General features: G+C 36.5%; 1 protein-coding gene across 1 annotated transcript in view; it reads right to left on the bottom strand.

Moving 5' to 3' along the window:
• The window catches only part of LOC108679848 (cGMP-dependent protein kinase, isozyme 2 forms cD5/T2), a gene marked incomplete in the record, with an annotated part of 36556 nt that extends 21364 nt beyond the window's left edge, over positions 1–15192 (bottom strand). The window contains 4 exon segments of the mRNA XM_018168578.2: positions 1851–1932; positions 2973–3036; positions 13213–13318; positions 15059–15192. Of these exon segments, the coding sequence (XP_018024067.1) occupies positions 1851–1932; positions 2973–3036; positions 13213–13318; positions 15059–15128 (322 nt within the window).
• Between the last annotated feature and the right edge of the window lie 1315 nt (positions 15193–16507).

Raw genomic sequence — 16507 nt, 5'->3', positions numbered from 1 at the left:
AACATCGTGACTTTCACCTGAAAGTTGAAAGAACATCGTGACTTTCACCTGAAAGTTACAAGAACATCGTGAATTTCACCTGAAAGTTAAAAGAACATCGTGACTTTCACCTGAAAGTTGAAAGAACATCGTGACTTTCACCTGAAAGTTAAAAGAACATCGTGACTTTCACCTGAAAGTTAAGCGAATATCGTGACTTTCACCTGAAAGTTAAACGACCATTCATTATGAAGAAGACTAAAATAAAGTGCATTAAAATAAGAAAAACGAGAGTTTCTGATGAATAATGTGCTTGGGGATTAAATTAATTAAAATGCGTCACTCTCACTCGCAAAAATTGTGAACTTCTTGACAATATCGCATCACATTTTAAATCAAGAGCCATGACTAGAGAATACCTGAATTTCATCAATCTAACCGCATTAATTTAACCTTAAACTTATCGAATTCATTGCCGTTTGGGCAAGTTATTCAACTTAGATTCATTGAAAGGCAACAATGGTTTACGATTGAATTGAAAATTGGTGGATAATCGGCTATTGCTTCACGCTCCAAGCATTGATACGTAAATCTATTGATGTATATCAATATACATTTAATTAATAAAGTATATGTCCGAAGTCGATCAGGCGTCTCATTCTATTCATTATAATTATATTCCAAAATTAGATCATCTGTAATAAATACGTGATATTCACTAAAAGTGGAAAAGATTGATGGAAATACTAGACTCTGAGTCAGCATGTACAACATCACGTGAGCATTACCGTACTGGTAGGCGGAAGTACATAAGTAAATATATTATATGTTACATATAAGTGGGCAGAAGTATATTATAAGTCTATAAAAGGGCTGGGAACTTTAATAAGTCCCCCAGTAGTTAGCAAGACCGTCGCGATGTAGCACTTTTAAAAGCTACTTCGATTTAAGGTTCGAAGTCTTAGGCTATATTTGTCTGTATCTTGTATATAATACCCCGTATTAAGATGATTTTAAGTAATAACCACCCGTATAAGTAATAACCACCCCGTATTAAGATGAGTTTAAATATAGAAGAGTTTTTACTGTATCTGTAATGACTGATGTATAACCACCTCGTATTAAGATGAGTATAATATAGAGAAGTGTTTTTACGGTTTCTGTAATAACTTGTGTATAACCACCCCGTATTAAGATGAGTTTAATATAAATAAGTGTTTTTACTGTATCTGTAATGACTCATGTATAACCACTCTGTATTAAGATGGATTTAACATAGATAAGATTTTTACTGTATCTGTAATGACTGATGTATGACCACCCCATATTAAGATGAGTTTAATATAAAGAAACGTCTTTACTTATCCCTCATTCACTTATTCAATGAAACCCTTTTCTCAGCTTCAGGTTGAACACATACTATTAACCAGGTGGCGCTTAATTAATATTGCCCCCTAAAATAAATATTAATTAATAACTCTTCCTTTGCCACGACTTCTTAACATGATGAATTTAGACTTGATGCAATTAATAATAAAAATATCAAGTAATAAAGTCCCTTAAATTAATTTTCGAAAGTAATTAATAACTGGAATAAATTAATGCTTGCCAGGACTTACCATGATGAATTTAGACTTGATGCAATTAGCACTAAAAAATGTCAAGTAATAGTCTCTTGAATTAATTTTCGAAAGTAATTAATAATTGGAATAAATTTATGCTTGCCACGACTTAAGATGATGAATTTAGAATTGATGCCATTAATACTAAAAAATCAAGTAATAGTCTCTTGAATTAATTTTCGAAAGTGATTAATGAATGAGAACTTTTCGTATAAACTTAAAACTTAAAACTACTTAAACTTAATGCACTCACGCTGCCTTTGCTGATGATGTAGAATGTGTCGCCGCACGCGCCCTGCCTGATGACGTACGTACCGGGGCTGTAGTACGTCTGTAATGAGTACACTCATTAGTGTGATGAGTACACTCATTAGTGTGACGTGTACACTCATTAGTATGATGTGTACACTCATTAGTGTGATGTGTACACTCATTAGTGTGACGTGTACACTCATTGGTGTGATGTGTACACTCATTAATGTGATGTGTACACTCATTAGTGTGATGTGTATTTATCGTCCGATTTAAATTTTAAATCGTCCGAATTATTGTCCGATTATAATTATCGCACGATTATAATTATCGCACGATTATAATTATCGCACGATTATAATTATCATACGATTATAATTATCGCACGATTATAACTATCGTACGATTATAATTATCGTACGATTAGGATTATCGTATGATTAGGATTATCGTACGTTTATAATTATCATACGATTATAATTATCGCACGATTATAATTATCGCACGATTATATTTATCATACGATTATAATTATCGCACGATTATAATTATCGCAGGATTATAACTATCGTACGATTATAACTATCGTACGATTAGGATTTTCGTATGATTAGGATTATCGTACGTTTATAATTATCATACGATTATAATTATCGCAGGATTATAACTATCGTACGATTATAACTATCGTACGATTAGGATTTTCGTATGATTAGGATTATCGCACGATTATAATTATCATACGATTATAATTATCGCACGATTATAACTATCGTACGATTATAACTATCGTACGATTAGGATTATCGTATGATTAGGATTATCGTACGTTTATAATTATCATACGATTATAATTATCGTACGACTATAATTATCGTACGATTATAATTATCGCAGGATTATCGCAGGATTAGAATTATCGTATGATTAGGATTATCGTACGTTTATAATTATCATATGATTATAATTATCGTACGATTAGGATTATCGTACGATTATAATTATCGCAGGATTAGGATTATCGTACGATTATAATTATCGTACGATTATAACTATCGCAGGATTAGGATTATTGATAGATTATAATCATCGCAGGATTATCGCAGGATCATCATTTACCTCCTCTAGGACGTCTGCAATTTTGATGAGTTTCTCCTCGTTGAGAGCTGTGAAGGTCGGCACGCTGCGGACATATAAATGTATTTCATTAACATTCATTTAGAATTCATTGATATTTAGAATTCATTGACATTTTACAATAAATACAAGTGGATAATTAAATAACTTGCGCTTGTTATACAAAAAATATGAGTAAATATATGAGTAATTAGCTTTTATTTTGCATAAAATTAGCGAAGAATATACGGTATGATTCATTGAGCTCTAAAACATATTAACTATATTAATGTAAAGAATGGAGAATGAAATTAGTTATTCGCTGAAATTGAAATTAGCAGAAGTAATAAAAATATTTATTGCAAAATGGCTAATTAGATTGATTTATCGATGGTTAAACTACGGAAAATATTTTTTTTTACTCAAAGGGATTGTGAGAATTTATTGCAACATTAAAATGAATCAAAACTTGAATACAATTCATTACAGTTGGACAATCCTTCAAACGTTGTTATTGTGTATACCTTGTATGTATACATGTATAAAGAATCCATGTATACACCGTCCAGTCCATATGATGTCATGCAAAGTAATTATGCACCCTATATGTAACGTAGAACAAAAGCGCAGTAGGTAATAAAGTGCAGTAAGTTACCCTATACATGGCAGTAAGTTACCCTACATGGCAGTAAGTTACCCTAGATGGCAGTAAATGTGGCCGCAATCTAAGGGTGGCAAGGCCAATGTGGCCAAATATGGCCAATAAAAAAAATGTCGGGCCGCAAAACGGCCTTGGCAGTGGCGGAAACAACTCATAGACTGTTGTACATTTGGACAATTCTGTGGCTATGGGGAAAATGACATCAACACTAATAAACACTACGCCATTTAGCCAAGCCAAACTGAGTCAAAATGACCCACTTACGACCCACTTATCGAATAAAATCTTGAAATAATTTTCGAAAATTGCGCCAGCAAAAAAAATCGATGGCTTGCGAGGTGGACTGAGAGCCTGGGAAATTTTTTAAATCAATTTTAACAGTAGAACAAATAAATTTTTAACCGTTGATGCATTGAACTTATAGAGGAAATCATCGAGAGAAATGATGGAAGCACTAAATATTAAATAATAGCAATACTAAATGATAAATAAAAGCAATACGAAATATTAAATAATAGCAATAATGAAACTGCAACAGCATCACGACACTCTCATTAACAGCTACCCAATTTCTGACATCGCAATATAGGCTATATATACAGGCAATAGCTGTAACAGCTACCACAACAGTAGCTACAACATGAACAGCTACTGCAACAACAGCTATAACAACAGATACCGCATCTGTAACTTCAACATTAACACCTGCCACATCAGTAGCTACAGCAACAAATAATATCCACAAGAACAGCAGAAACCACCATACCAACAACAACAACAGCAGCTACAACAGGTACAGCTACAACAGCTACAGCTACAACAGCTACAGCTACAACAGCTACCACAACAGTAGCTACAGCAACAGTACCTACAGCTACAACAGCTACAGTTTTAACCGCCCCAGGCAGAGAGGCGGTGGCCGAGCCTGCGATGGCTGCGCTAATATGGGTTAAAACAACCCTTGCTTTGTGTTAAACATGTTTTGATACATGTATACTCCGTCATGTATGATAAAAGAAATTCATTCATGAATTACCGTGTGTGATGAATTTTTCTATGAGGAATGCAGATTTGCATTGATCAGCCTTCACCGAGAAAAATTAACGAGACTTTGTCCGAACTTTGATGCACTCAAGTCCTTATGTGGATCTTATGTGCATCAAAGGACGTCATCTGACGTCCTTTTTCTTCCAGAAAAAGGACGTATCAGTGTTACACATAGCAAGCGTGCCACAATTTGGACAATATGACTCATAAATTGTTTTCAGTGCTGACACCAACGAAGGCAAATGGAAGCTAACAAACAAAAATCAATTTTTCAACGAATATTTCAATTAAAATTCCCAGTTCGAAATTCTCGCAGTCATTGCGGCCGTTCGCCGCAGAGACGTTCGCAGACGCGCAAATCTAGGCCGTTGTTGCCGACTTCACCTCGCGTCCAAGCAGTCTAGCGATGATATGGCCTCATCTGCCTCGAACAGCGCGAGGCCTCGGTCGGCAAAAGCTGCGGCAGGCAACTTGCCGCAGATCTACCGCGGCCTACGTCGAATATGCCGGCGGTAACGGTTCAAGCTTTGAGGAGGCAGGGAGAGGAAGGGGGTGAAGGGTGAGGAAGGCGGAGGAATATTGAAAGAACCTTCTAGGCATGAATATTCGTGTGGAGCTTATACCGGAAGAAACGGATTGAATTATTCTTTTATTTGATTTCTCTAAAATTATGAGGTTTACATGATTTTTTATTTTCTACATTTTTTAGTTTCGACAGTTTTATTCTATACTACAGCGAATCAATGTCGCCAGTATTTGTGAAACTAGTTCCATCCAGTATTATGTGTATTCAGTTAATTGACATAAATTCGATGAAAAACGCGAAATCAGTGAATGATCTGAAAGTAATAAATAAAAATATATGCACAAAATAATAGATATACCAAATGAACGCCAAACGGTAACGAATACGACTGAACGTATTGCAGAACTCGCATGCTTCTCAAATGCAAGTAACTGCCCTGCGCATGCGCGGGCCGCGCTGCGCAGTGGGCATGCGCGGGAGAGTCTACGCTCTAGCGTCTATACTATACTGGTGCAGGAAGTACCGTGGGTGTGTGTTGCAGTGAACACGAAAGAATTCGGTTAATTTTGGATAAATATTGGAGGTAAGGAACAGAAAAACGTCAGAATTTACGGTATTTGTATATTTATACGGTTTAAGGTCTCATGCGCAACTGTCATGGGGAAATTTTGGTTACTGCAAGTCATGAAACTGCTTTTCGTTAAGGATTCATCTCCAGCCTAAGTCTTACTGTATTGCTATCGAAAGGAACGCTTGCGGCTTGTCTTTTGCCTCCGTTGCTAATCCACTCGACTCTAGTTAAACGTCGTTGCGCTGGGGCGAGCGTTGGCGCAGGCAAGTTCACCCGCGGCTGGCTTCCAGACTGCGGCGATTTCTGACTGGGTTGTTAACACATTGATAAAAATGTTCTTGTTCGTATATTTTAGTCCGTCTTTTAACCACGTTTATATCAGACTCAACAAAATTACACTTTAAATAAAGTTAAAAGTATTTCCGAAACAACCAATTTAAGTGACGTCGAGTCATGATATATACAAATTCTCTAACTTAGCATCGTAAGTTCTCTTAATAATAACTAAACCAAGAACTTCATGACTTAAGGCGCCAATAATAAAGACTTCAAGTTCCCCTAAAGGCCACGTCAAGGCCACATTTCGATCTCGTTGCCCTTGAGAAATTGGAATGAAAGCTAAAAAACCGTCCTTGTTCAGTTGCAAATAATGGCGTGAAATTGAAGGCCGCCGACCAACGGACATTCAGTGACCATCTCAGACAATCCATACGAGACGACCAATACACTGAATAATGTATTAAACAGGGGGATTATTATACAATTATATTAATCAGGGATTATCCAACTGCTTAATGGCATGGAAATTGAAGGCCGCCAACCAACGGACATTCAGTGACCATCTCGGACTAGTCATACGAGACAACCAATTTGCACTGAATTATTAAATAATAGCAATAATGAAACTGGGGATTAAACGGGCAAACGGGATTAAACGGGATTAAAACGGGGGATTATTATACAATTATATTAATCAGGGATTATCTCACTGCATGTGGATGCATAACATAGCAACCATTACAACTATATAACATAACTGTTGTTGTTATGGTAGCTGCTGTTGTTATTGGTATGGTAGCTGCTGTTTTTGTTGGTAAGGTAGCTGCTGCTGTTGTTGTTATGGTAGCTGCTGTTGTTGTTGTTATGGTAGCTGCTGTTTTTGTTGGTAAGGTAGCTGCTGCTGTTGTTGTTATGGTAGCTGCTGTTGTTGTCGTTATGGTAGCTGCTGTTGTTATAGGTATGGTAGCTGCTGTTGTTGTTGGTATGGTAGCTGCTGTTGTTGTTGGTATGGTAGCTGCTGTTGTTGTTGGTATGGTAGCTGCTGTTGTTGTTGGTATGGTAGCTGCTGTTGTTGTTGGTATGGTAGCTGCTGTTGTTGTTGGTATGGTAGCTGCTGTTGTTGTTGGTATGGTAGCTGCTGTTGTTGTTGGTATGGTAGCTGCTGTTGTTGTTGGTATGGTAGCTGCTGTTGTTGTTGGTATGGTAGCTGCTGTTGTTGTTGGTATGGTAGCTGCTGTTGTTGTTGGTATGGTAGCTGCTGTTGTTGTTGGTATGGTAGCTGCTGTTGTTGTTGGTATGGTAGCTGCTGTTGTTGTTGGTATGGTAGCTGCTGTTGTTGTTGTTATGGTAGCTGCTGTTGTTGTTGTTATGGTAGCTGCTGTTGTTGTTGTTATGGTAGCTGCTGTTGTTGTTGTTATGGTAGCTGCTGTTGTTGTTGTTATGGTAGCTGCTGTTGTTGTTGTTATGGTAGCTGCTGTTGTTGTTGTTATGGTAGCTGCTGTTGTTGTTGTTATGGTAGCTGCTGTTGTTGTTGTTATGGTAGCTGCTGTTGTTGTTGTTATGGTAGCTGCTGTTGTTGTTGTTATGGTAGCTGCTGTTGTTGTTGTTATGGTAGCAGCTGTTGTTGTTGTTATGGTAGCAGCTGTTGTTGTTGTTGTTGTGGTAGCTGCTGTTTTTGTCGGTATGGTATAGCTGATGTTGTTGTTGTTATGGTAGCAGCTGTTGTTGTTGTTGTTGTTGTGGTAGCTGCTGTTTTTGTTGGTATGGTATAGCTGATGTTGTTGTTGTTATGGTAGCAGCTGTTGTTGTTGTTATGGTAGCTGCTGTTGTTGTTGTTATGGTAGCTGCTGTTGCTGTTGTTATGGTAGCAGCTGTTGTTGTTGTTATGGTAGCTGCTGTTGTTGTTGTTATGGTAGCAGTTGTTGTTGTTGTTGTTGGTATGGTAGCTGCTGTTGTTGTTGTTGTTATGGTAGCTGCTGTTGTTATTGGTATGGTAGCTGTTCTTGTTGTTGTTATGGTAGCTGCTGTTGTTTTTGGTATGGTAGCTGCTGTTTTTGTTTTTGGTATGGTAGCTGCTGTTTTTGTTCTTGGTATGGTAGCTGCTGTTGTTATTGTGGTAGCTGTTGTTGTTGTTGTTGTTGTTGTTATGTACAAGGCAGTGCAATTAATGATGTATAACTGGTGGAGGGGTGACTGGTGAATACATGAATATTATCTATTCACCGAACTATTCATTCAATGATATTTTACCAGCATATAAATTCAGCTATTCAGCTGTATAACACAAGATGGGTGCATGATTCCCGATACAAAAATTAAGTCAATTTCGATGGGATAAGAATTGTATCGAGTTTAAATCCATCATATTGAGTCGTGGAAAAAAAGAGTTTTCAACTTATAGAAAAATCTATAATTTATGAACGGCGACACAATTGACGTTATATTGAATACTTTTCTGATGAATCATTATCGGCCATGAAATATATATAACCGGTCATCAGATGTATAAAACAGGTAATAAAATATATGTAATCGGTCACTAAATGTATATAACGACTGCAGGTTGCAGTCATAATAAGGATGTTAAGAAGATTTACCGGTTCATTTATGATAGAATAAAAACGGTGAAAAACGTAAATTGTAAAACATCGCACGATAACGGAGTGTGAGGGAGAGGATTATGAGGGAGAGGATTGTGAGGGACAGGATTGTGAGGATTGTGAGAACCCTCAAGGCCATGTGAGGCAGCAATATAGATCAGTTCTCGTAGAACTCGCCTCACAAACCTGCTCTAGAACAGGTAGACACGTGATCACATTTATTAGACACGTGATCACATTTATTAGACACGTGATCACATTTATTGTACACGTGATCACATTTATTGGACACGTGATCACATTTATTAGACACGTGATCACATTTATTAGACACGTGATCACATTTATTGTACACGTGATCACATTTATTGGACACGTGATCACATTTATTAGACACGTGATCACATTTATTGGACACATGATCACATTTCTTTTATCCCATTGAATGAGACTAATTTCAACGCTCCCCACATGGAATGTTAACATGAATGTGATGAAAGTTGAAATAAAGTTGGCCGCAAAACACTGCAAAAGTTCATTCAACATTCAAGTTGAATACAACGGACGACAAATAAAATGTATAAGAATGAAGAATGTCAGGAACGTCAAGGCCATTCATGAAGATCAGGCGAGAGTTCAACTCTGAAATTCCAATGCAATTTACTGAATGAATTTTCAGAGAAATTTACTGAATGAATTTCCAGTGTAATTTACTGAATGTATTAGCAGCGCAATGCTCTGAATGAATTTCCAGAGCAATTTACTGAATGAATTTACAGTGCAATTTACTGAATAAATTTTAGTGCAATGAATGAATTTCGAATGCAATTTAATGAATGAATTTACAGCACAATTTACTGAATGAATTTACAGTGCATTTTACTGAATGAATTTTCAGAGAAATTTACTGAATGAATTTCCAGCGCAATTTACTGAATGAATTTCCAGCGCAATTTACTGAATGAATTTCTAGTGCAATTTACTGAATGAATTTCCAGCGCAATTTACTGAATGAATTTCTAGTGCAATTTACTGAATGAATTTCCAGCGCAATTTACTGAATTAATTTCCAGCGCAATTTACTGAATGAATTTCCAGCGCAATTTACTAAATGAATTTGCAGTGCAATTTACTGGAGGAATTTCCAGCGCAATTTACCGAATTAATTTCCAGCGCAATTTACTGAATGAATTTCTAGTGCAAATTACTGAATGAATTTCCAGTGCAATTTACTGAAAGAAATTTCAGCGCTATTTACGGGATGAATTTCAAGCGTAATTTACTGAATGAATTTCCAGCGTAATTTACTGAATGAATTTCCAGCGTAATTTACTGAAAGAAATTTCAGCGCTATTTACGGGATGAATTTTACTTTGCTGAAATTATCCTTGCTATATACTTTATGTACTTTAACAATAGTATACATTGTATGTATACTGTACGATAAAACACTATATATATACAGCACTGCGTCAGTATACCTATAACGCTGCCTCAGTATACCTATAACGCTGCCTCAGTATACCTATAACGCTGTCTCAGTATACCTATAACGCTGCGTCCGTTTACCTATAACGCTGCGTCAGTATACCTATAACGCTGCGTCAGTATACCTATAATGCTGCCTCAGTATACCTATAACGCTGCCTCCGTATACCTATAACGCTGCGTCAGTATACCAATAACGCTGCGTCAGTATACCTATAACGCTGCGTCAGTATAGATCGGTATACCTATAACGCTGCCTCAGGATAGATCAGTATACCTATAACGCTGCCTTAGTATACCTACCTATAACGCTGTCTCAGCATAGATCAGGATACCCATAACGCTACCTCAGGATAGATCAGTATACCTATAACGCTGCCACGCTATAAATCAGTATATACCTATAATGCTGTCTCAGTATGCCTAAAACGCTGCCTCAGTATAAATCAGTATCCCTATAACGCTGCCTCAGTATAGATCAGTATCCCCAGGTCTGTACAGACCAGCCTACTTTTTACAGACCAAGAGAATGTCAACGTCGGGGATGGCGTCAGCGTTGAAGTTTTTTATGGCCTTGAATTGGCGGCGTTGCGTGAGATGCGCAAGCGGCAATACGAACCGAAATGCCACGGAAAGTGAAAATAAGAGTGAAGAGCTGGGAGAGTGAAAATAAGAGTGAGGAGCTGGGAGAGTGAAAATAAGAGTGAAGAGCTGGGAGAGTGAAAATACGAGTGAGGAGCTGGGAGATTGAAAATAAGAGTGAAGAGCTGGGAGAATGAGAATAAGAGTGAAGAGCTGGGAGAGTGAAAATAAGAGTGAAGTGATGGGAGATTGAAAGTAAGAGTGAAGTGATGGGAGAGTGAAAATAAGAGTGAGGAGCTGGGAGAGTGAAAATAAGAGTGATGATCTGGGAAAGTGAAAATAAGAGTGAAGAAAAATAAAAGTGATGATTTGGGAGAGTGAAAATAAGAGTGAAGAGCTGGGAGAGTGAAAATAAGAGTGAAGAGCTGGGAGAGTGAAAATAAGAGTGATGGAGAATAAGAGTGAAGAGATGGGAGAGTGCAAATAAGAGTGAGGAGATGGGAGAGTGAAAATAAGAGTGATGGAAAATAAGAGTGAAGAGCTGGGAGAGTGCAAATAAGAGTGAAGAAAAATAAAAGTGATGATCTGGGAGAGTGAAAATAAGAGTGAAGAGCTGGGAGAGTGAAAATAAGAGTGAAGAGCTGGAGAGTGAAAATAAGAGTGATGGAGAAAAAGAGTGAAGAGATGGGAGAGTGAAAATAAGAGTGAGGAGATGGGAGAGTGAAAATAAGAGTGATGGAAAATAAGAGTGAAGAGCTGGGAGAGTGAAAATAAGAGTGAAGAGCTGGGAGAGTGAAAATAAGAGTGATGAGCTGGGAGAGTGAAAATAAGAGTGAAGAGCTGTAAAAGTGTAACCAGACGTACAAAAAAAAAATAGAAAATTAAACAAAGTTTAATTTTAGGAAGTTTATGACTGGCAGTGCTAGGAAGGAAGGGTGATAAATAATTAATATAAATGAATAAATAAATTTTATGATAATTTCAAGCTATCCAATAAAATTGGTGGAAAATGAAGCTTATTACAACCTCGATAATTTCAACTTATCTAATATACAACCGGGGCTTAATCGCGCTCAATAAAATACTAATAATTTCCAATCCAACGCTCACGTTAGCTACACATTAAATACAGGCACATGTGTGGACAAACTCTATGTATACACACAGCCACACACGCGACCTACTAACACATCTGTCATACAAGCACTAAATAACATACACATAAAAAACCGCGGCCGTTGTCCTGGTTTCCTTCGTCTACCATTTGCATCTTAAAGTAAACTATGTATTATATTGTTCAGTTCATGCAAAATATTGTATTGCCTTATTGTATCGTGATATATATTGCATATATATTAAATATATATCATTATATATATATTTATATAAAAATTGATTAGTCGTACTGAATATTCTTCAAACGATCTCAAATATTAACGCTATATCGCGATATTAGAAATGTAAAACGACTTTCGTAATGTAAAATGTAAAACGAAAATTGTGATAATAAAAAATGTGGCAAAAAAGATGGAATTAGATACAAGGGATTTACCCATACTAGTTAGGCGGTTCAGTAAGCCTCTTAATGCAATAACAATTGTGAATAGAAATATTCGTATTAGAACAATAACTCTGATCAGATTAAATAGTATTGAGATAATTACTGGACTGTAATGAACGTACATACAAATTAACAAAAGCACCTCTTAAGGAACAGTGAACACAATGAACAGCGAACACACCTCTTAAAGAACATGAAGGAACAGTGAACACACCTCTTAAGGAACATAAGGAACAGTGAACACACCTCTTAAGGAACATAAGGAACAGTGAACACACCTCTTAAGGAACATAAGGAACAGGGAACATAAGGACCAAGTAACACACCTCTTAAGGAACATTAAGGCCCAGGTAACACACCTCTTAAGGAACATTAAGGAACAGTGAACACAATGCACAGGTAACACACCTCTTAAGGAACATATTAAGGAATAGTGAACACAATGAACAGTGAACACAATGAACAGGTAACACACCTCTTAAGGAACTTGGTGTATAGTGAACACAATGAACAGTGAACACAAAGAACAGGTAACACACCTCTTAAGGAACATTAAGGAACAGTGAACACAATGCACAGGTAACACACCTCTTAAGGAACATATTAAGGAATAGTGAACACAATGAACAGTGAACACAATGAACAGGTAACACACCTCTTAAGGAACTTGGTGTATAGTGAACACAATGAACAGTGAACACAAAGAACAGGTAACAGACCTCTTAAGGAACTTGGTGTATAGTGAACACAATGAACAGTGAACACAATGAACAGTGAACACACCTCTTAAGGAACATTAAGGACCAGTGAACACAATGAACAGGTAACACACCCCTTAAGGAACATGGTGTATAGTGAACACAATGAACAGTGAACACAAAGAACAGTGAACACAAAGAACAGTGAACACAAAGAACAGGTAACACACCTCTTAAGGAACTTGGTGTATAGCGCCTGTCGCAGGAGTCCCGTCCTCATCATGATGGTCTGGAAGCAATGCCTGTCGATGGCCCACAGCTTGCATGCCGTCACCGCTGTCAAATGTTTAATAATTTATTGTATAATTTTGAATTAAATGATAAATATACTTATTTATTATTTATATTGATAATATTGCATGCTGTCACAGCTGTCAAATGTTTTTCAATTTATTATTTAATTTGTTATCTTTTAATTTTTAAAATTTATTATATAATCTTGAATTAAGTAATTCCACTAGAGAAATGTTGAGTGTTATCTTTTAATTTTTAAAATTTATTATATAATCTTGAATTAAGTAATTCCACTAGAGAAATGTTGAGTGTTATCTTTTAAGTATTAAAATTTATTATATAATTTTGAATTAAATAATTTCACTAGAGAAATGTTCTGTGTTATCTTTTAATCAATATTGATCATTAGCAATATTATTGAATGAGAAATTTAAATTACTTAATTAAATTATTTCACACCAGAGAAACGAAGTGTGTCATCTTTGTATCGATATTAATTATTAATGAAAGAAGATTATTGAACAATGATTATATTCTACGTATATTTATAACCTTAATGGAATAGGAACGCGTCAAGGCTAATGGGAAAACAATTTGGCTTTAGCATGGCGATTAGTTCATAAAATTTTATCTGCTAATTTTTCGACTAAAAAATACAAATAATCCCACCAGGCGCTAGCACTTGTTTATTTCCATGCAATATGGACGATGTCTTCCATAGCCGTTCGCTTGCATTCAGCGGGAAGCCATTGCTTCATAATAAATAATTATTTGGTAATTAGCTACACATTGATCAAATATTATGCAAATACTGTATAACTACTTTTGTTTACTAGTAGAAGCTACTTTTGATGGTAGAAGTTCGCTGACATATAACAGTAAGGTTCCAGTAAGTTGCATTCAATAAGTTAGTTTGATATAAAAAAAGTTTTCAGTAATTAGCCACATTTTGATCAAATATTATGCAAATATAACAACTTTCGTTGACTAGTAGAAGCTACCTTCCATGGCAACAGTTCACTGACATTCAACGGTAAGTTTCCCGTAAGTTTCATTCAATGATAAGTTAGTTTGATACGAAAGGGTTTTTCAATAATTAGCTACATATTGATCAAGTATTATGCAAATTTAACTACTTTCGTTGACTAGTAGAAGCTACCTTTGATAGTAGCAGTTCGCTGACATTTAACAGCAAGTTTCGCATAAGTTACATTCAATAAGTTAGTTTGATACAAAAGGATTTTTCAGTAATTAGCTACATATTGATCAAGTATTATGCAAATATAACTACTTCCGTTGACTTGTAGAAGCTACCTTTGATAGTAGCTGTTCGCAAACGTTCAACGGTAAGTTTCCCGTAAGCGCATTAAATGATAAGTTAGTTTGGCACAAAAGAGTTTTTCAATAATTAGCTACATATTGATCAAGTATTATGCAAATATAACTACTTTCGTTGACTACTAGAAGCTACCTTTCTTAGCCACAGTTCAATGACATTCAACGGTAAGTTTCCCGTAAGTTGCATTCAATAAGTTAGTTTGGCACAAAAGCGTTTTTCAATAATTAGCTACATGTTGATCAAGTATTATGCAAATATAACTACTTTCGTTGACTAGTAGAAGCTACCTTTGATAGTAGCTGTTCGCAAATGTTCAACAAAGTTTCCCGTAAGTGGCATTCAATGATAAGTTAGTTTGGTACAAAAGGGTTTTTTAATAATTAGCTACACATTGATCAAGTATTATGCAAATTTAACTACTTTCGTTGAGTAGTAGAAGGTACCTTTGATAGTAGCAGTTCGCTGGCAGTTGTAGAGCACGGCGAGCTCCCCAAACACCTTCCCCGGTGACATGTACGAGAGCAGTTTGCCCTCCTTGCTGACTTCCACCCGCCCATCTGGGGGAGAGGGGTGTCGTTAGGGTAGGGTAGGGTAGGGTAGGGTAGGTTAGGGTAGGGTAGGGTAGGGTGTCGTTAGGGTAGGTTAGGTTAGGGTATGGTTGGGTAGGGTAGGGTAGGTTGTGCTAGGTTAAGTTCAAGTAAGTTGTGCTGGGTTAGGTTCAAATAAGTTTGCCAGGTTTGGCTAGGTTAAAGTTCAAGTAAGTTTAGCTGGGTTAGGTTCAAGTAAGTTTGCCTTGCTAGGTTCAAGTAAGTTTTGCTAGGTCTAGGTTAGGTTAGGTTCAATTAAGTTGTGCTAGGCTAGGCTAGGCTAGGTTAAGTTTGGCAAGGAAGCAAGGAAGTTTTGCTAGATCTAGGCTAGGTTAGGTTCAAGTAAGTTTTGCTGGATCTAGGAAAGGTTAGGGTCAAGTAAATTGTGCTAGGTTATGTTTGGCTTGGTTAGGTTCAAGGAAGTTGTGCTAGGTTAGGTTCAAGTAACTTGTGTTAAGTTAGGTTCAGACAGACTTGGCTAGGTCCGATAGGGTACGGGTAAGTAAAGTTAGGTTAGGTTCAGGCTGTTATAAAGGTTAGGCTTAAGCTGGTATGAAGGTTAGGTTCAGGCTTTTATAAAGGTTAGGCTTAAGCTGGTATGAAGGTTAGGTTCAGGCTGGTATAAAGGTTAGGTTTAAGCTGGTATAAAGGTTAGGTTTAAGCTGGTATAAAGGTTAGGTTCAGGCTGGTATAAAGGTTAGATTTTAGTTAGGTTCAAACAACCTATGCGCACGGCAGGTTAGGTAATGCTATGCCACAACCCTCATTAAACGGTAGAGATAACCAATAATTGTGACAAATCCTTCATAAGATAGCATTGCATCAATTGATTTAAAATCGCAACAACAAAAAACTTTTTTCGATTAAATGAGCGTTTTCAGAGAGATAATCAAATAAGATACATAACACAAATGTTTCGTAAAGTTTAAACACGTACTGAATAATTGTAATGGAAATTCTGGACACACAAAAAAATTAATGGACAACGTGTTGAACGTGAAAAACAAAATTCCGTTGAATAATAATGAATCGACTTACCTCGTCATATGAAATTATTTTCGACTCCAAACGCTACGATAATAATCGAAAAAAGACAAAAATTACCAATCAAACAATAATATCGTTTATAGATTCCAATTATTGATTCTAATTCAATGAACATGATTATCAGACTAATTGGTCACGATTACCAGACTAGATATTCACAGCTTTTAGGATAATCAGACACAGCTGTGAGTGTCTGGGAGCCTGCAGCGACCACCCCTCAGCAACAGCCAAGGTGTGGCACTTTTTGCCTAGTCTTTG

The sequence above is a fragment of the Hyalella azteca genome, unplaced genomic scaffold (assembly GCF_000764305.2).
Source record: "Hyalella azteca isolate HAZT.00-mixed unplaced genomic scaffold, Hazt_2.0.2 contig10027, whole genome shotgun sequence".
NCBI classification, from domain to species: Eukaryota; Metazoa; Arthropoda; class Malacostraca; order Amphipoda; family Hyalellidae; genus Hyalella; species Hyalella azteca.
The sequence above is the reverse complement of the archived record's forward strand: the minus strand, read 5'-3'. Positions and strand labels throughout refer to the sequence as shown.